This window comes from Pongo pygmaeus, chromosome 2 (assembly GCF_028885625.2).
Source record: "Pongo pygmaeus isolate AG05252 chromosome 2, NHGRI_mPonPyg2-v2.0_pri, whole genome shotgun sequence".
NCBI classification, from domain to species: domain Eukaryota; kingdom Metazoa; phylum Chordata; class Mammalia; order Primates; family Hominidae; genus Pongo; species Pongo pygmaeus.
This window is the reverse complement of record NC_085930.1, coordinates 68910791-68930398: the sequence shown is the minus strand read 5'-3', so window position 1 is coordinate 68930398 and position 19608 is coordinate 68910791. Positions and strand designations below refer to the sequence as shown.

General features: G+C 44.8%; 1 protein-coding gene across 6 annotated transcripts in view; it reads right to left on the bottom strand.

Moving 5' to 3' along the window:
* The window catches only part of SRGAP3 (SLIT-ROBO Rho GTPase activating protein 3), a 383768-nt gene that overhangs the window by 27247 nt on the left and 336913 nt on the right, over positions 1–19608 (bottom strand). For all 6 annotated transcript variants that reach the window (XM_063661806.1, XM_054482929.2, XM_054482932.2 and 3 more), the window contains 6 exons: positions 19121–19181; positions 17457–17534; positions 7750–7884; positions 5880–5985; positions 5451–5678; positions 2447–2526 (listed from right to left, as the gene is read on the bottom strand). In XM_063661806.1, coding sequence (XP_063517876.1) covers positions 2447–2526; positions 5451–5678; positions 5880–5985; positions 7750–7884; positions 17457–17534; positions 19121–19181 — 688 coding nt within the window. The remainder of the gene's footprint in view (positions 1–2446; positions 2527–5450; positions 5679–5879; positions 5986–7749; positions 7885–17456; positions 17535–19120; positions 19182–19608) is intronic.

The following is a 19608-nucleotide window of genomic DNA, read 5'->3' as shown; positions in this document are numbered from 1 at the left end:
AGCTCACTATTCTGCCACTGTTTGGCCAGGGATGGCATGAATGTAACATTTAGAAAATGCAATTGATTTTCCACCAAAGAGTGCCCCTGATTCAATACCCCCCACTAATACACACAGGATACTTTGAGAGCCTTCAGGGAACATGAAACTGGCTCTCCCAGCCTGTGGCTGCTTCCCTCCCAGAATGATTTTTCCTGCCTTTGTCATTCCCAGAAACCAGCAGCCTTACGAAGAACAAAAAGAAGAAGGATCATCTGGGAGGGGGACCCAAAGCTCTGACTCATACATTCTGGGGGCCACTGTGAACTTTTACCCTGAGAAGGGGGAGGTAGCACTTTCTGGGGGGTGGTTCTTATGGGGATGAAGCCCCACTGGGTGAGTCCCATGGCTGCTTCTTCGCTGACCCAGCAAGCCCTATTCTCTCTGTCCCTCCTCATCTTCAGTCCTGGTGTCCAGAGCAGCCTTCTGCCCATCAGCCCGAGGAGCTGTGGAAAAACCAGCAAAGGGACTGACAGGGACCTCAGCCCCCAGGAAGGCAGGTGCTTCGGTCAAGACAAAGGAGAGGAAATGTCAGGAGTAGGAGAGAGAGAGAGAGACAGAGCAAGCTAGAGGGAGAGATAAAGAGATGGACAGAAAGAGATCCAGAAATAAAACGAGCAACAGATGGAGAGGACGGGGTGGGGGCTGTTAAAAGGGATAGAGGGAGGGGGAGAACTGGAGGTGGTCGGCAGAAGAAAAAAAGGAGGCAAGAGAAAAGCAAATCACCAGGAATAAGCAAAAGGTGGCGGCCTTCACATCTCCAAACAAAGCCCCTGCAGGACACATTCCTCAGTTCAGGATGACTTTAGCCTCTCAGGAGTCTGATCAAGCTGAACATGATATCTGGATTTGCTTTTCTGTACCTGTGACCCAGGTCTGATCCATTAGGTCCCTCTCAGGCCGTGGGGACTGGATCATGCCTCGGTGCATGACTCAAAGCAGTCCAGTGAGACTCCACCCCAGGACCTCTCTTGGAACCATTATAGAAAGGAAGCCCTTTTCCATTGAGACTTTGGGTAAGATGATGGTGAAAGCCTGGAATTGCCAGAGACCACTGCACAGGAAGATCCTACATGAGAACGAAACCAGCACAGAGGGAAGCAGAACAAGAAGACAGAGACAAAGTGCTGACAAAAAGCACCCTTGCTCCTGGATCCAGCGTGCCTGAAGCCATGCCAACCCTGGGAATTTTCAGGTATAGGAACCTACTCCCTTTTAAGCTTAAGTTGATTTGAGTTGGGGGTTCTGTCATTAGCAACTGAAATAGTCCTACTAGAATGTGAAAACCCATCTATCAGTCTTGTCTCTTTTACCAGTTCCCAGAACTGCCACCTGAATGCCTGCCCTGCTCTCCTGACAAATGTGGTGGCCAACATGACCCGGTCCCATAAGAGAAACACAAAGGACAAGTAAGAGAACTGCTAAGCCATGATGTTTAAAAAGGAAAACTATCCCAGGTACTTGGTGCATCCCGGGCTGTGTTATAACTTTCAAGGGTCCTAGGCACTTTTGCCTGCATGGGTCCCTTCCTCCATTCAAAAAAATAGTTAAAAATTATATTTTACAACTGCATTAATATAAAGATAAATATAATCCAGACTGGATATTGTGTTCATTTTTTTCTGATTTTAAAAGAAATTAAAACATTTTAGTGGACCTCTACAAGTACTATGGGCCCTTGGCACTACGCCTACTCTGCCTGATGGATAAGTTGGCATATGGTTCAGATTGCTTGTCTACGCAGTCCAGTTTCCCTAGAGACTAGTCCGACTCTCTTCTCCTTGTCTGGAAGGGGTGGAGGAATCTGGAGAAAGGTCTTGACTGGCCTCTCTCTCTCTCTCTCTCTCACCACACATTTCCCAGGATCATCACCCTTTGATTTCATCTCCAGGGTGCCCAATGCACCAGTCACACCTGTAATCTGGCATTATCGCTTTGCACCATGAGAAGCTACTTCCAACCTGTCAAGATCTGGTGACAGACTGGGAGTTCCTTGGAGACCGACATCTTGTTCATCCCTGTGCCCAAGTCCCAGCACAGGCTTGGCACAGAGCAGACCCTCATAGGGGAAGGATGGAGGAACAGAGCTTGCTTTCTACTTACGGAACTCATGTCACTTAGGATTTGTACCTGGGTCAGGAAGGACACATTAAGGAATGCAGTGGGCTAGGTGTGGGGTGTGGTGAACACAGCGTGAGCCTATGAGGATCTGCTCCGTGTCAGGCACATGCCAGGACTTGGGGCATGCCATGAAGGTTTTTCTGGGTCTTCATCTATTCTGAAGGACAGATGGTTGACTTGGAAAGCTGAAGAGGTCTACGTGGGCCAGCCCTGTGGTTGGGCTGACATAAGTCAGCGTGAGAGGCCCCAGGAAGAATCCCTTGTCCCCAGGATCCCCCTCACTCACCTTCATCACTGGTATGAGGCTCAGTGCCATTGTCATGGTCAACTTCATCGATGGTCCCTGGCTCGCTGTGTGGGCTGTCACTGCAAGGAAACACGGGAAGGGGACTCACTGGGGGGGTTATCTACCCTCACAGCATCTTCAGCCTCTCATGCCAGTCCAGTTGGCCTCCGGGCCCTCCCGCAGCTCAGATGCAGGCCTATACTGTCCTATCTTTTCCATGTGACCACTCCGGGGATCTTCTTAATTAGAAAACTACTCCCAGCCTCCTCCTTGCGAAGCTTTCCAAATATCTCCCCCAGTGCCCTCCTAGCCCTGGAATTTGCTGAGCTGTCTTCTTGGTGAAGACTGTCAATGCTTACATGTTCTGTAAGATCCAGAGGGCAGTGGTAAAACCCCAGCATTTATAATCGGAAGGACCACAGGCCAGAACAAAAAGAACCCTTTGAAGTACCATGAGTTATTTCATCTGGCCTGACTCTCTTGTCTTATAGCTGAGGTGACATATCCCAGGAGGTAAGATGAAGCTAAGAAGGGCTGCCCTGTCTTTCTGCACGCAAAAGCCCCGATTGATGCAGGCAGTGAGAGTAGACTGGCAACCATGATGGGCATGGTGGCTGAGTAATCCAGTCCATCAGATTTGGTTGTTAATGTGCTGGTATAATTTCACCAGCTACTACCCCCTCACTAGATTATAAGCTTCTTGAGACAAGGGTTAATTCACATAGTCAGCCAGTTTTTTTTTTATAGAGCCACTGAGTGAGTTCTAATATGCCAGGCAGTATGCTGGTAGGAGGGATGCAATGATAGATAAGGTGGACAATGTTCCTAGCCTCATGTTGCTTACATCGTAGGGAGAGGGACAAGAAAAAAACTGAAGTAAACAGGCCATTAAATAAGACAGTTGCAAGTTATGTTATGTAGTGTTATGTAGGAAATAAATGGGCAGAGACAAGAACAGCAGAGGGGACCTATAAAGAGTGGATAGAGAAGGCTTCTCAAAGGAGTTGACATTTGCAATGCCATTTAAAGGAATATGCACTTTATTATGAAAAATTCTCCACTGCCACCTGAATCAGGACCAAACTCAATGGCTTCCAATATTTTTCATAGCCCGGCTCTATCCAACCTGTGGAGCCTCATCCTTCACCATTCCCCTGTCACACATGCTATGCTCTGGCCACACTGAACTAATTTTCATTCTACTGAATGCTCCAGGTCTTCCCACTCCTCACTGGGTTGGCCCCTGTTCATTCTGCAGTCTCAGCTCAGTCTGTACTTCCCCCAGGAAGCCCTTCCTGATTTCCCTAGATTGGCTCAGGGAGCCCCACTTCTGGAGCCATTTGTTTCCTATTCCATCAGAGCTCCTGCACCAGGGGTCAATCTTGTTTGGTTACATCTCTGACTCCCAGCACAGAATCCAGCCCACAACAGATGCTTGGTAACCATTTGTTGAATGAATGAATGCTGTCTACTGTGCTGAGACCCTCAGCCAAGTCTCCCTTTTGGTTTTGAAAACTCCAAAATTACCATGTAATTAATAGTTTTACAGTCTCGTGGGAAACAAATAGGATTAAGAAAAGTGGGGTTATTGTATATTGTTCTTTGATAAGTACACGAAGATCTGTGGGTCCCTTCCCAGAACACTAATTACATATATTGCAGCAAGAAAAGAGAACTGGTAATGGTTGCAAAAACTGCGTGAAAATTCTCTTTGTCCAGAAATTATGCTTGCCAGCTGTTTAATGTTTCTGTTACAGAACAGGGATGGACTTGCTCCCTAGTGCCACAAACGAGATTAGAGAGCTGTGATTAGACACCACTATGACCTAGTATTTCTATGCAGGGAGGCATGTGGGAAGGAAACACAAAGGCTGGAACACCTTCCTTCTTTGAAGCAGCTGCCCAAATATGCTCACAGTACTAAGGCAATTCAAAAGTCCAGGAATGCTTTGACAATCAAAAAACAAACTCCTCTGTAGGCACCTGGCTGAAGGCAGTGTGGGTAATACCTAAATATATAGCTGTGTGCTCTCTTGAATTGGAAATAAAGAAATAGTAGAAACGCTTTGGTCTCTGTCATTTAGTGTCCTGAATTTCCTGTCTTCACCACATTTAAACATTTTTTTCCTGTCTTCACATTTTAAGGTCTTAGCCTGGGGAAGCTTTTAAAGCCCTGACTTTGAAAAAGGTTCTAAAATATTTTTCCTAAGACCTAGTGTAGTACCAGGTATACCAGGCACACAGAGGTCCCAAACTAGTGATTGTTGACATGGTGTTGGACACGCAAAGAAACTGAGCTCACTTTGTCTGGAAAAGAGAACTCCTAGGTGAGAGGAGACAAGGGTAGGAAGTGTCACACTCAGTTCATGAAGTTGAGGTGGGGACTATTGACTCCCCTGCTTCCTGAGATGGGCTTGTGACTCACATGGCCAGTTAAAGCATTGCATCTCCTTACCAAGATGATTACTTCACCAGGCCCAAACCTCAGCAATGAAACACAATTCTTGAGCTTGTGTTGGAACATTTGGGAAGGAAAGGGTCTTTTTCTATTGAAGATGCTAAGAGAGTGAGTTATAGATCTTGAGTTGCTGGTTGCCTGCTTGCAACCACCAAGGAAATGGCTGTCCAAGAATGAAGCCAACACAGAATCAAGCAGGGCCAAGGAATGGAGACTACAGGACCAAGTCCTTGTGGTAATAGTTGAGCCCCTGGATCATGCTATACCTGAAGATATATCCCCAGACTTTTTACTTAAGTAAATCAATAAAGTCCCATTTGGCTAAAGGCAATTTGAGTTGTATGTCTGTCCCTTGTAACCAAGAGAATCCTAACTGATGTACCTATCTCTCATGTGAAGCTGCTGTGAAGCTGAGATGAGAAAATGTATATGGAAACACCAACTATCAAGCAGTAAGAAAACTGAAGGGTTTCTTATTGTTCCTGTTCAATGGCAATAACAACGATGATGATAATAATAATAATATTAAGAGGAATGGCATCTTACCAATATTCTTCCCCTCCAGCCATGCATTTTTCATACACAGGTCCCTCTAGCTCCCGGGGGCTGGGGAAGATGGCTTCATGATGGATGATGATGGTTTTGATGACTTCATTGATGTGTGCCTGGCAGGACACAGGGTCCTGCCCATCAGGGATGTGCATGAGGGTAGGCCCGAAGCAGATGGCCAGGTTGTAGGGATCCATCATGTTCTCGTCGCTATACTGGGAGAGGCTAGGAGAGAGGAGTTACCCACAAGTCATCTGGGAAAGGCAAGTCCTCCCCCTGTGTTTTTTTTCTTTTGGGGGACTCTATTCAAATCCAGGAGGGTTCCATGTTCTCCTTTAAAAACAGCATCTGCAAAAGCCTCAAGACACCCCCTCCCAAAAGAGGCCAGGCCTGAGTCAAAAAGGGGCCCCTTGGCCAGACACTCACTGGTTGAGGAAAGCGAAGAGGTATCTCATGACCACAATGACCACGCGGGGAAGGGTGACGAGGATTTGTTGGATCTGGTGCACCCTCTCGGCTGGGTTCTCCAGTTCTGTAACATAAAGGGGCCTTTCAGCATGTCTTCCATCCTCAGAGAGCAAAGCAACAAACGTTCGCTTGCCACATCTCCTATATCAACCCACGTGGATGGGGGAGCGGGGGAGCCAGCTCTACTCTTGATTCCAGGGATCATAGGTGATCCTGGCGTGGCCAGTCAGAGCATCCATCTCCCTAGCTACAGGGAGGGGCTGGAGGTGTGGCTTAATCAAGAACCAATCAAGAGTCAACTCTCGGGACTTTGGCTGTGAGAAACCCACAGGGAGGTGCCCTCTTGGACCTGGGTAGAGGGAAGCCTGGAGCACAGTGGGGGGCCCCTGAGAGGAGGATCCCACCTAAGAGTGAAGCTGGCATAGAGATGGAGGGGGCATATATCTGCTGATGCCGTGTGAAGGTCTGAGTCCAGCTGGACCTAAGTTTTCCAGGTTCCCAAACAGTGCATTCCCTTTTATGAAGTGAAAAGGTTTAAGCTGGGTTTCTGTTACCTGTGAATCCTGACAGACACAGGCAGGGACCATGTTTTATTAAACTCTTTACAAACACCAGCTGCAGCACAGGCCTGACACATAGTAGTTGCTCAGGAAATGAACATCAAATAAATCACCACTTCTCAAGCTACCTATCAGCCAAAGTCTGGCAGATGCTTGGGATCTCATCTCTGACCTCTGTTTCCAGGTCATCCTAGACCTGAAATTTGCTCAGGGCCCTGTACAGGAACAGGATTTTTGGGGTTCTGGAAACACTGGCTGAGCAAGTGATACAGGGCTCAGACAGGGTCAGACCTCTGCAGTCTAGAATACAGCTTGTAGTATGGAGGTCTGGAAAGTTGAGCAGGGAATAGTGTGGAGGGAAGAGAGGAACAGAAAGGTCTTTTACACACACAATAAAAGAGAGCTCAAACCTCCCTCTTCTCTTGCCATCTCCTGGGACACTTTCCTGGCTGCAAATATCTCTCAGAGTAATGTGAGAAACACCCCAAATGAAACTGGGTATGGGGCAACTTTTCTGTGAATCAAATTTAAAAGTTTATTCTAAATGACTAAAATTCTAATATTCTAAAGTTGAAAGCTTATTTTTTAAAAAAATTTCCAAAAGGTTACCTTGGATTTGGGTACCTCAGAGTCAAGGTGCCATGACATCAGCCCCCTAGACTGGGTTCCACCTGATTTTATCCACAGAAACATAATAGTTTCTCACAACTAACTAGCAATGTCAGAGAAAATCCCCAGACAACTTACTTTCAGCATTTCCCTTGCTGATCATGCTGCTGACCTGACCTCTAGACCTTCCACATCTCCCCATCACCCAAGGGGAAAAGCTCTGGAATGTCTGTAAGGCATTCAAGGTCTTCCCCCTTTTGCTCCATTTTCCCCTTCCAACCTCTTGCACCATGCACAGGCTGGGACACCTTCTTGGCTGGTCCCACTGGGTCTATGTCCCTAGCCCTTCCCAGGATCCCCCGTGCTCATTCCTCCTGGAACACTCTGCTCCCAGCACTCTCTCTTGGCTCTGATCTGCAAAACCAAGTCTTCCTCTGGTTCTCCTCTGAGCTCCTTCTCTACCCAGGGGGTGTGACAGGCCCATTAGCCCTTTCATTATAAACCATCTTGTTATTTCCGCTTTCAGTTCTATGAGGATGCACGTCACACTTCACCTTTCATAATATCCCTCCACTATGCCTAGCACAGCAATAAGCCTGTAGCTCAACTCCAACAATGATTTGTCAAAGAACTGATCATTTCACCTAGGAAATACTTACTAATAGTAGATATCAAATCTTGAAACCTTTCCTTAGGAAAGAGTGGGTTTTCCAGTCCTCGGAAATACAGTTTTAAAACACCAGCGACTGAATTGATATCTCGTTCATTTTGATCATCCACAAGGGGGTCTTCACCTGAGTGGAAACAAGAGACGAGATGATGTTTCAGCTTGGGAAGGAGTCAGAGAATGTACAGATGGCAGAAGAGATGACCTGGTCCAGCCTGAACCACAGGAAAGGCAGATGGGAGAAGTCTCCCCCACATATGAGGCCCCCCACTTCAGCAAGTTTAAAGTTCTCTCTGCAACTTATTTGAAAATGTTTAAATCTATAGAAAAGTTGTAAAAATAAAATAATGAACGCCCATCACCCTTCGCTTACACTCATCTTGCCACATTTGATTTCTCGTTCTTTCTGTATTTATATTTATTGTTGCTCCACTATTTGAGATTATTTTGTAGACATCAAAACACACCACTGCTAACTACTTCAACACACTTCTCCTAAGAATAAGGATATTCTCCTGCGTAACCACAACATTATCACACCTAAGAAAATTAACCATTCAAAAAGAACATCTCGTATAGAGCCCACATTCAGACATCCCCAGTTGTCCCATGGTGTCTTTTATAGACTTTTTTTCAAAAGCCAAGATCTAATCAGCATTCACACAATTCATTTGGTGGTTATTTTTCTTGAGTCCTTTAAATGTAAAATATGCCCCGATATTTTTGTTTGCTAGTTTGTTTTTTACAATATCAGCTCTTTCTGAAGAGCCCTGGCCAGTTGTCTTGTAGAATGCCTCACACTCTGGATTTGTCTGTTTTCTCATGATTAGACTCCAATTAAATATTTTTGGCAAGAACACTACATGGGTGATGTTATGGACACCTTAATGCATCCCATTAGAAGGCACGTACGTCAGGCTGTCCTGCTGCTGGTGATGTCAACCTTGATAACTGGGTCAAGGTGTTGGCCTCCAGATCTCTACATTATAAAGGTATTTTCCCCCACTTTGTAATAAGTATGATCTGTGAAATGGTACTCAAAGTGTCAAGATGATACTTTGAGACGACCGTGTGCATGTAGTCCCCAACATGTTTCACCCAATGGTTTTAGCATCCAGTGATGATTTTTGCCCAAATTAATTGTTCCACTGGGGTTGCAAAATGGTGATTTTCTAATTATGTAATTTCTTCTCTATGTATCAGCAGGCATTCTTTTGTAAAGAAGAGCTGTCTTCCTGTCCCCCACCCTCACCCTTTATTAACACTTATACGTACTTGTTTTTGTAATTTTTAACTGAATTGTGATTACCCATTACCATCACTATTTTTTAGAATACTTAAATTGTCCCAAATTTGGCAAGGGAGCATACTTTCTTGTGTCCTTTTAGTGTGACCTCCATTGAGCACTTCCTTGCTTTCTGGACCAAAAAAAATCCTCAATTACTTTTTACTTTCCTTGATCCAGATTTTGAATCAAACATTTCTCCAGCGGGGTCTGTTTGCTCTCTGTAGGAAACAAATATGGTGTTTCATATCGAGACACCAAGATCTAGGTATTAGGTGTGCTCATTGCTACAGAAGAGTCACAAAGACCTTCTAGATCCTTTCAGTGGATAGAACTAGAATCTTTTTTCATCAGTTCATACTGATGTTTCTTATTCATACAATAAGGTTTTCATTACCTTCACTTATTTTGTATTTGTACATTTTTTTCTTACCATAAAAATCTTGGTTCTGAATAATACTAGTAATAATTACATTCATCTGCTTTATCCTATAATACAAAATCAATGTGTAGCAGTTTTAATAGCAGTATTACCACTAACAATAAACCTGCTACATACAACTTGAGATTTCTTTCCAGGGCTTTTGTTTATGTTATTGTTTAGTATTTTTATCTTCAAAATTATCCCACTAAAGAGATATATGGTCAGAAGACAGCAAGTAGATCAGTGGTTGCCTAGGGCTGGTGGCCAGGGTATGGAGGATATTGGGAGGGACTTGCAAATGGGTACAAGGTTCCTTCTGGGGAGGATGAAGAAGTTCTGAAGTAACATTATGATGATGATTGCCTAACTCTGTAAATATAATAGAAACTATTGAAATGTATTTTTTCTTTTATTGATATATAACATTTTAAATATTTATGGTGTACATGTAACTGTTAGATGCATAGAATGTATAATGATCAAGTCAGGGTATTTGAGGTATCCATCACCTTGAATATCTGTCATTTCTATGTGTTGGTATCATTTCAAGTCCTCTCTTCTAGTTACTTTGAAATACACAAAATAGTGTTGCTAAGTATTGTCACCCTATTCTACTATTAAACCCTAGAACTTATTTCTTCTATCCAATTGTATGTCTGTACTCACTAACCAACCTCTCTTCATTCTCCGCTCCCACTCACCCTTCCTTCTGGCACCTATCATTCTATCCTCTGTGTCCATGAGATAAAGTGTTCTAGCTCCCAAACAGGAGTGAGAACATGCAGTAATCTTCTTTCTGAGGCTGGCTTATTTCACTTAACATAATGTCCTCCAGTTCCATACATGTTGCTGCAAATGACATGATTTCATTCTTCTTTGTGGCTGGATAGTATTCCACTATATATTATACACTACATTTTCTTTTTCCATTCATGTATTGGTGGACACGTAGGTTGCTTCCGTATCTTTGCTATCGTGAATAGTGCTGCAGTAAACGTGGGAGTGCAGGTATCCTTTTGATACATTAATTTATTCTCCTCTAGATAAATACCCAGTAGTGGGATTGCTGAATGGTATGGTAGTTCTATTTTTAGTTTTTTGAGAAATCTCCATGCTGTTTTCCATAGTGGTTGTATTAATTTACATTCCCACTCACAGTATATAAGAGTTCCCTTTTCCCTGCATCCTCATCAGCATCTGTTATTGTCTGCCTTTTTAATAATAGCCATTCTAACTGGGGTGACATGATATTTGTGGTTTTGATTTGCATGAAATGTATACTTTAAAAAATGGGTGAACCTTATGGTATGCAATTCAATAAAGCTGTTAAAAATGTATGATCGGAGTACCTGTTCAAACGTTACTCTCTGTAGTTATCAATTTGGTAAGTGGCATACTTGGTTTTCTTTGCATTTTAGGTATTAATTTTTTTTAGAAATACTTTTTTTAAATTTACAGTTTTAAATGCACAAAGCATTTATAGGGTCCAAAAGTCAAAAGTTGCACTCAGACAAGCCCTATTCTTATCCTTCTCTCCTCCACACCTTATATTTTCATTCGTTTCTGGTTTGTCTTGCTGTATGAGCAAATACATAAGCCTATTTTTAATATCTTCTTATTTCTTACACAGAATATAGTATACTTATAAATAAACTTCTTTCTTCACTTAACAAGAAACCCTGGAAATCCCTCCACATTAGTTCACAGAGATCTTCCTCTATTTATTACTTTTTTAAAGGCTGCAAAGTACTCTACTTCATGGATAGACCATAATTTATACAATCAATCTCTTATGGGTCAACATTTGACTTCTTTCCACTATTTTGTTATTATAAATATTGCCACAGTGAATATTCTTGTGTTTTTGTATGCATGGAGGCAGATCTCTGTGATCAGTTCCCAGAAGAGGGATGGCTGGGTCATAGGGTAGACATATATGCAGTTTTTTCAGACAGAGTGGAATTCTTCACTGGGGCTATGCCATTTTATATTCCTACCAGCAACACCATCTCAAGAATGTTGTTTTCCACAGCCCTGCCCCTGGCATATCGTCAGTGTTTTGAATTTTTGCTAGTTGGACAAGGGAAAATGGTATCTCAGGGGAGTAGCACTTTTCGATTTAATCAGAGCTGCTGGGCAGGTTCACCACTGTGAATTTCCATGGGGGAGATGAAAGGCAGCAGGGAGCCTTCTGCTGCTTTCCTGAGATGTTCAGAGACATCCGCACAATGGGCTGCTCCTCCTCCTGAACAGCTAAGAGCACCTCTAGGGCTGGCAAGCAATGAAAAGCATAACTGGAAACTCATCCTTGGATCTCTTCACTCTGCTTCTGTGGGAAGTGAATACATGTCACTGCCAGAGCCTCCCTAGCCCCAACATGCTTCAGTATGAATTAGAGAATGGTCCCCCTGCCTTCCTGCACCAGGGCTTGCAGTGTACAGAGCATGAGCCAGAGTTCAGTTCCCATCTGTTCTCTTGGCTGGGCAGCCTTGTGCAGTGCCCAGCATGAACAATCATGCATAGTGGCCTAGATATGGTATTGGATAGGTCAATCTCTCAAATGTTCCCACTGGAGGAGGTGAGAATGCTGCCTCCATAAGACTTCCTTGTAGGAAAGGAAGAGAGAAAATGAACACACCAAAAAAATCATCTGTATTCACACAGCACTTCTCAAGTGAGAAGCACATTTGTACATATGAACTCTCCTAACCCTTACAGCACTGCATGTCACTAAGGGAGACATGGTTCCAATACCACCGTTCTCTCCTGTGGGAGAGCTGAGGTCCTGGCAGATGAAGCAATGTGCCCACAATCACAAAGTCAACAACAGATACTGGCAGCTCCAAGGTCTCATAATCCCTGAGAGATACACTTTCTTCTACCTGTGATTTTTGGATCTGTCTGTCTGCATCTATGCCTGCTTATATAGGTAGGTATATATTTACCTACTTTCCTTCCTTCCTTTCTTTCATCCTTTACAGTAGAATCTCAACCTTTTTTTTTCTCAGTAAAAAAGTTCCTGTGAAATCCCAACTTATAGAACAAGGCTGTCTTAGTTGAACTGGGGTGGGGGATGTCCAAGCCTTACCTCCTCAGCCTCCCTCCTATCCCTGTAGCAGACTAAGGAATTCAAAAACTGTACCATATTAAGCTGTTTCCCTATTAGCTCCACACAACATTCCTGTGGTCTCATAATTCAAAAACACATGGATATTTTCCTCCATGTTGCCTAGTACTAGTTCCCGTTGTTAAGCGTGATTAGCATATTGATTTTACATACGCACACATACACATACACATGCCATTAGTTCTTGCCATTCCTCCTGCAAGGCTCTCAGTCCATAAATTGAACTGCCCAAACATTCTTTTCAATTAGCCCAGGCCTTTGGCTCTCTGCAAGCTAGTTAGTTTTGGCTCTGAGAATGGAATCCCAGAGCTGGAGATGAGCTGGATGGTTCCTGTGAATGACGGCTTTCTCCAGGAGGAGAATTAGAGCTAACATTCCAGGCAAATCTGAAGGAAAGACATGTTCACACTTGGCTAGCTAATGTCCTGGGGAGGTGGCATTGTTACTGAATTGCCCTGCCTGGAGCTTACTTTTACCCAGATCACCTGGGCGTTGCTAAAGGCTTTAAGACAGGGCTGTGCCCAGGGCAGAGACTGAGCACACAGCGTGTGCTTAAAGGCTCTGTCAGACCTGCTGCTGGAAGCTTGGAGTCAGTCTCTCTCATGAGGGCAGTTCTCTCTGGCCACAGGTCCTCAAGCCCCTTGACATGACAACCCCGCCCAGCATCTCCTGGTTCCATCCCTCTTCTCGAGGCAGGACACAGATCTCAGAAGGGGCAGATCCAGAGTCAAGAGTGTGCTAGAGCCTACATGGCATGGCTTTAGCACATCCAAACCCTGCGTAGATCTGCACAGGGGGAGAGAGCCATTGCCTCCTTGGCAAGGCACCCCCTCCACATAAGGAGAGATCTCAGCACTCCCATCTGTGCATACAAAGAGGGCACCTAGAGAGGTTTGTGGGGGACCCTCTGGGAGACAAGAGCAAACCACAGCTCACCCCACAGCTCAGCAGCTAATTCTTGCCTTTGCATGATGTGTGTTTTTTTTTCTCTCTCTCCCTCATTTTGCCAGAAGATTTATAGGGAGAGCTCAAAACTTGAGCAGTGAGTTTAAGATTTACTGACGACAACAACAAAAAGAATTCCAACTAAAACTCTGGTTGACTCATATGAGAAGGAAAAAAAAAAGTAGATTTAGGAATAATAAGTCAGGAGTGGATTTCCAACACGTTATCACTTTTCAGGAGCTTAAGGAAAAGAAAACCATGCTCCTTTCAACAGCCTTAAGCAAGGAACTCTGGGAAGACCTCTACTCAGGAGAAGGGAAAAACAGAGCCAAGGAAGAACAAGACCCAAATCCCTTTTAACAACTGGTGAAGAATGGGCACCCTGCAGGGATTAGAGGATTTAAATTTTAAAAATAAAAGGAAAAGGCTGGGGGCAGTGGCTCACGCCTGGAATCCCAGCAATTCTGGAGGTTGAGGCAGGTGCATCGCTTTGAGCCCAGGAGTTCAATGGCGAAAGCCCATCTCTACAAAAAATACAAAAATTAGCCAGGCATGATGGCACACACCTGTAATCCCAGCTACTTGGTGGATGGAAGGGTGCTGAAGTGGGAAGATCACCTGAACCCGGGGAGGCAGAGACGCTGTCTCAAAAACTAAATAAACTGGCCAGGCGCAGTGGCTCACACCTATAATCCCACCACTTTGGGAGGCTGAGGTGGGTGGATCACGAGGTCAGGAGATGGAGACCATCCTGGCCAACGTTGTGAAACCCTGTCTCTACCAAAAATATAAAAAATTAGCCAGGCGAGGTGGCACATGCCTGTAGTCCCAGCTACTCAGGAGGCTGAGGGAGGAGAATCACTTGAACCTGGGAGGCGGAGGTTGCAGTGAGCCGAGATTCCGCCACTGCACTCCAGCTTGGTGACAGGGCGAGACTCCATCTCAACTAACTAACTAACTAAATAAATAAAATACAGGAAGAAAGGAAAAATATGGCATACTGGTTTGGAGAGGAAATTTAGTCACGAGTTAAACCATGTGGGATGTGAAGAGTGGGCGAGAAGAGAAATATTGAGCTGGGCCCAGGTTTGGGCCACCCCGTCGCCACGGAAACACAGAGATAAGCAGGCTGAGGGACAGGAAGAGGGAAGACCCTAGTTTGGGGAGGGGTGGGAGGAGGCGGCCCTGAGTGTCAGCCAGGTTGGGAGCCAAACCCAGGGCATATGCTTGGTGAATATCAAGGAACAGAAAAGAATAAGTGAGAAATCTGGCAGCAGCCAACCCAGAAAATCCAGGAAAGGATTTTTATAAAAGAGACATACTAAAACGATTCTTTTAGAAGAAAGCATGCTTCATTGTTGACTCAGGTGGAGCAGAAGGACCAGGCTGGTGAGAGAATGAGATTCGTTCTGGAACGATGGGGAGAGAGAGTGAGGCCAACTGCGTCCGTGAGGAAAAGAAAAAGGAAAAAATTTTTTTTGCAGCTGAGATTTAGTTCAGATGTTCTCTGCCCAGCTGGGCTCTGCCTGAGGCGATCCAAGGCTTGTTAGGAGCAGAGAATTATTTTAAATTGCACATCACCCATGCAAAGCACCAAAGCAAGTGACAGGAGGTACTGACCTTAAAAAATCACATTCAAGAAGGTAAAAAGCAGTGCTACCAGAGTAGGGAAAGGGTGGGGTTGCCTGTGGCAACAAGGTTGCATACAGAATATGGAGAGGCAGGGAAATGCCAGGCAAAGTGGTTGCCAGGCTGGAGGCACCATGCAGTGAGTTTGCCCATGAGATTCAAGGCAGGGTGACAAGGCATTCTGTATAATGGGATGAGCCCAGGAGGAGGGAACAGCAAAGGTTCCAGACTATGGTTCTGTTCATTGTAAATGAACACAGGGCAGCAGGGGTGTAAGGAGTTGGGGAAAACGAAGAAACAACATTATGGATTGGACTGTCCACTGCTGCCAAGAGAGGCTCAGAGCAATGACAAATGATACTTGCATCATGGACGCAGATGGGAGAGACCTCTTGCTTTCTGACCTTTGCACATGCTGTTCTCTTGGCTTGGAGTGCCCTTTCTTTGCCCCTGCTTCCCCTGGCTCTTACTCTTCAAGCCTCAGCTTAGGCATTTTTCCCCAAGGAAGCCCTCCTTGGCTTTGCTATTCCTCCCCACTCCATCCAAGCTGGGCTAGGGCCTCCTATGCTCCCCAATGCCTACTCCATCATTGCACTGATTATACTGGCTGTTGACTAAACGGGCTCCCCCACTAGTAGTGACTGTATTTTGTTCATATTGCATTTCCAGGCCCTTGTCCATTACCTTGTATGGTATAGGGCTCAGTGCGTGCTTGTTTAGTGAATGAATACATGACTGAGTAGGAGCTTGGAGCAAGGAGGTCCTGGGGCTCCCTGGTTCTAAGCACCTGAGATCTTCGAGTAGGCTCCAGAAACGAAGCTCCCCTAGACCCCAGGAGGCCACTGAGCATGACATGCAGCCAAATTTCATTGTCTACACATGGTTCCAAGCCACAGCACCTACATCCACAGAGGGTCTGTGCCTGGGGGCTGTGGCAGTACTGCTTGGGACTGCAGAATGCTTCCTCCACCACAGGATGGAATGGAGATGATTGAGAGGCAGAGAATGTGCTCAAGAGGCAGCTCCTTTGGGGTGGGAGGGGAGCTAGGTAATAAGTAGGAAGAATTCTATGGGTGGAAATACACAGAAAGGTCTGCTCAGAGCACAGCCAACAGGGGTAAACCATACCTTTTGGGATGTGATGTACTGCAAGTAAAGGGGTATGGGGTTGGGGTCCTCAGTACCAGAACCACTCAGAGAAGAAGGCAGTAAATCAGAGTTGAGAAGGGATGGACTATGGAGACATGACCTTTTCAAATATTGGAAAATTGCAGGCAGAGATATTATTTGGGATACTGATATTCCAACTCTTCTTTCCTCCCCTGGGATGAGGTTATGGACTTGCTAATGCTAGGTTTTGTTCTAGAATCAGGGAGCAGGATTGAAAATATTTCCTCGAATGAAAATGCACGGATTTTCCGTTTCAGTGCAGCAGTGAGATAAACACTGAATATTCAAAGGCAGAGGTGTAAGAAGAATTGAGCGTTTCCTGACCCAGTGAGTTCTTACTTGGCTTGGACACTGTCACTGGCCATCTGTTCCTATCAGGGATTCTGACGCCCAGAGAGGCTACACCAAATATATCATATGTGTCCTGGTCTAGTGGTCCACCTCATTTCTAATAAGCTTTCATATCCTTGTTTAAATCAAAATGGGAACTAGGTCACCTCTCCAGGAGTGGAGGGAGTGTATAATCTCTTACCCCCAATGTGTGGCTTGCCAAAAACACTGCATAAAAAATTAACAATTAGGATATTCTAAAAGCCACTCAGTGTTTTCTATGTTCTTCCAATTCTAAAATGTAGCATCCTTTACAGATTCACATAAATATTCCAGAGCTCTTTACAAGGTGCCCTTTCCCAGCAACCACTGTGCTGTCCACTAGAGAAAGCACCCATAAGCAGTAATAGTAGTAATAGCAGTAGTAGCAGTAGCAGTAGTAGTTGTAGTAGTAGTAGTGGTGGTGGTGTGGTGGTGGTGGTGGTGCTGGTGCTGGTGCTGGTGCTGGTGCTGGTGCTGGAGGTAGGTAAATGTTGAACAGTTAACTCTTTGGCAGGGAATAATTAGAACTTAGTGTTTGCCAATTTCCGTGGTGTAAACACTCCAGCCATGGCTTATTCCAAGTACCAGGACAAAGGCACTGCATGTGAAGTTGGGAAGAGATGTGCACAATCAGCTCCTGCAAACCACTGCAGGCCGGCTTCTGCACACCACTGGCTCTGAGACATATGTGAACATTCACCCTGGCTTCCCCTGGCCACAAGCTTAAGATGGTCGCTCTGCACCCACCTCTCTCAAAGGAATTTTTGATGTCATTGACTTCCACCTGAGATCCTGGCACTCTGAAGATCCCCTGCTGCTGGAGTCCTAAAAAAGAAACATACAGAAAAAGAAATAGTAAATCCACGAGACCTTGAGTTCATTAGACTACCGGGAATATCAGTGACTCCCCCCATTGCTTGTCCCTTTCTCCCCCCTGATCCTTTATAACAGAGTCATTCCGTATGAATGTCACCAGAAATGGCCTTCACGGTAAAGTACAGCTGGCCAAAATCCTTGGACACATCTGCTTCATACACTTGTGATCTTCTGTTTGAGCTAAAAGGAAAAGGCCTTAAGAAGTTTGTATCAATACCTTTCCTTCCCTGTACACAGACATGTTCTGCCTTCAAGAAGAGCTAGACTCCAGAGTACATTCTGGCTGGGACTTGGGAGAGGTTAAATTATTAAAATAAAACTATCCCTTTTTTTTACATGTTTCTACAAGGCCTTAACAAAGAGGAGACCCTTATACATGACACGACAGTAACGACGTAACAGCAGCCTGTACGACTGAAGGAACTAAAAGGTCTGTTTCATATTAATGGGAATTAATGGGGGAGCCTGTGGTCCTTTCCCTATCTCTGTTTTTCTATATAAAACAATTTTCCACATTATAATTTAGGAAGTATTTACTCTCAAAAGGCAGGCTTTGGTCAAAGTTTGGTTTGTACATAGTATGTGCTCAATAAATGCTTGCTTGTTCATCTCTTTAATTAAACAATATTGAACTTCTGCCACCCAAGTCTCTGATCTCATCGTCCTGGCTCCTTACCACCCAGCCACACTGACCTTCCTCCCCATGCTAGGCCTTTCCACTCACCATCCTCCATTCTCTCCACCTGGACTGCATAGCTGGCTGCTTCTACTCAGGTATTAGTTCAAACATCACCCCCTCCTCACCATCTTAGCCAAAGCACCTCCTCTCCTTTCCAGCCATTCTCTATCCCCTTTAAATTAGTTTCATGGCATTTGCAGTATCTCAAATGATATTATTTATTTTTCCACTTGATAATTTCCTTGCCCTTTTCATTGGAAATGTAAGCTATGCAGGGCAGGCATTCCACCTGTCTTGTTCATGCCTGTATTCCCATTGTCCAAAGCAGTGCCTATTATGCACTCAATAAATATGGTTTTGGAGGAATGAATGAGTGGATAAGCACCAGTTACGTTCTGGTGACACCATGGTTAACAAATCCCAGACACCATTATTAGGTTGGCGCAAAAGTAATTGCGGTTTTTGCCATTCAAAAGTAATGGCAAAAGCCGCAATTACTTTGGCATCAACCTAATACCTTCATGGAGCTTATAATCTAGTAGTATTAGCTGATTTACTGGCAAACTCCATTCAGTGCTCAAAGCACAGAGCTGTAGGGTTGAGTTCTCTTGTCCATGCCCTTTCTACTCTCCAGCTTTCCTAGGTCTTGGATCCTCTCACCATAATCTCCATCCCCCAACACACAGGCTCAAAAGTAGCACTCAGAAGAGCAGCTGCTGTGTGCAGTACTTTCCCCCTCAAAAGCAGAGCTGTGACGGGAAGTCTTCCAGGACAAATTAGAATCTCATTTCCTATCAGAACAGCCTAGCACCTGTTCTGCAGATTGCTGAAAACACTGGCCCAAGATCCAGCTTACCATATAAATTGATGTAACGGATGCAGCTCTCGACTACAAGCGGTATAGCTTGTCCTGAATCCTTGAGAAAAGAAAAATTGTGAGTTTTATGGGGCTTGACAACCACCACAGGAAAAAGATTGCAAACACTGATTATAGACTCAAGCCAGAATATTAGTACCATCAGATTAGTAGGAAAACAAGCAAGGAACTGCTAATCCTAAAGTCTCCATGGACAGTTACAATAGAGAGTCTTCAGCTGTGCGCACAAAAAGGCATAGCTATGATCATTTTAAAGAAATGCTCTTCTTCTTACCCAACTGGAAAGGAACCTGGGCTCAGGAGGCCTGGCAGGCCCACTTGGGCAGTGGAGAGGGAACCACCTCAGGGAGGGTGCTGGAGTCTGGCCTTGAAGAGTTCTCTGCCTCCCTCTCCATTTTGTCCCAACTCAACACTATTTTCTCAGTGCTCAAGGATCAACTCCTCAGCCTATTACTGCAGTACCTGAT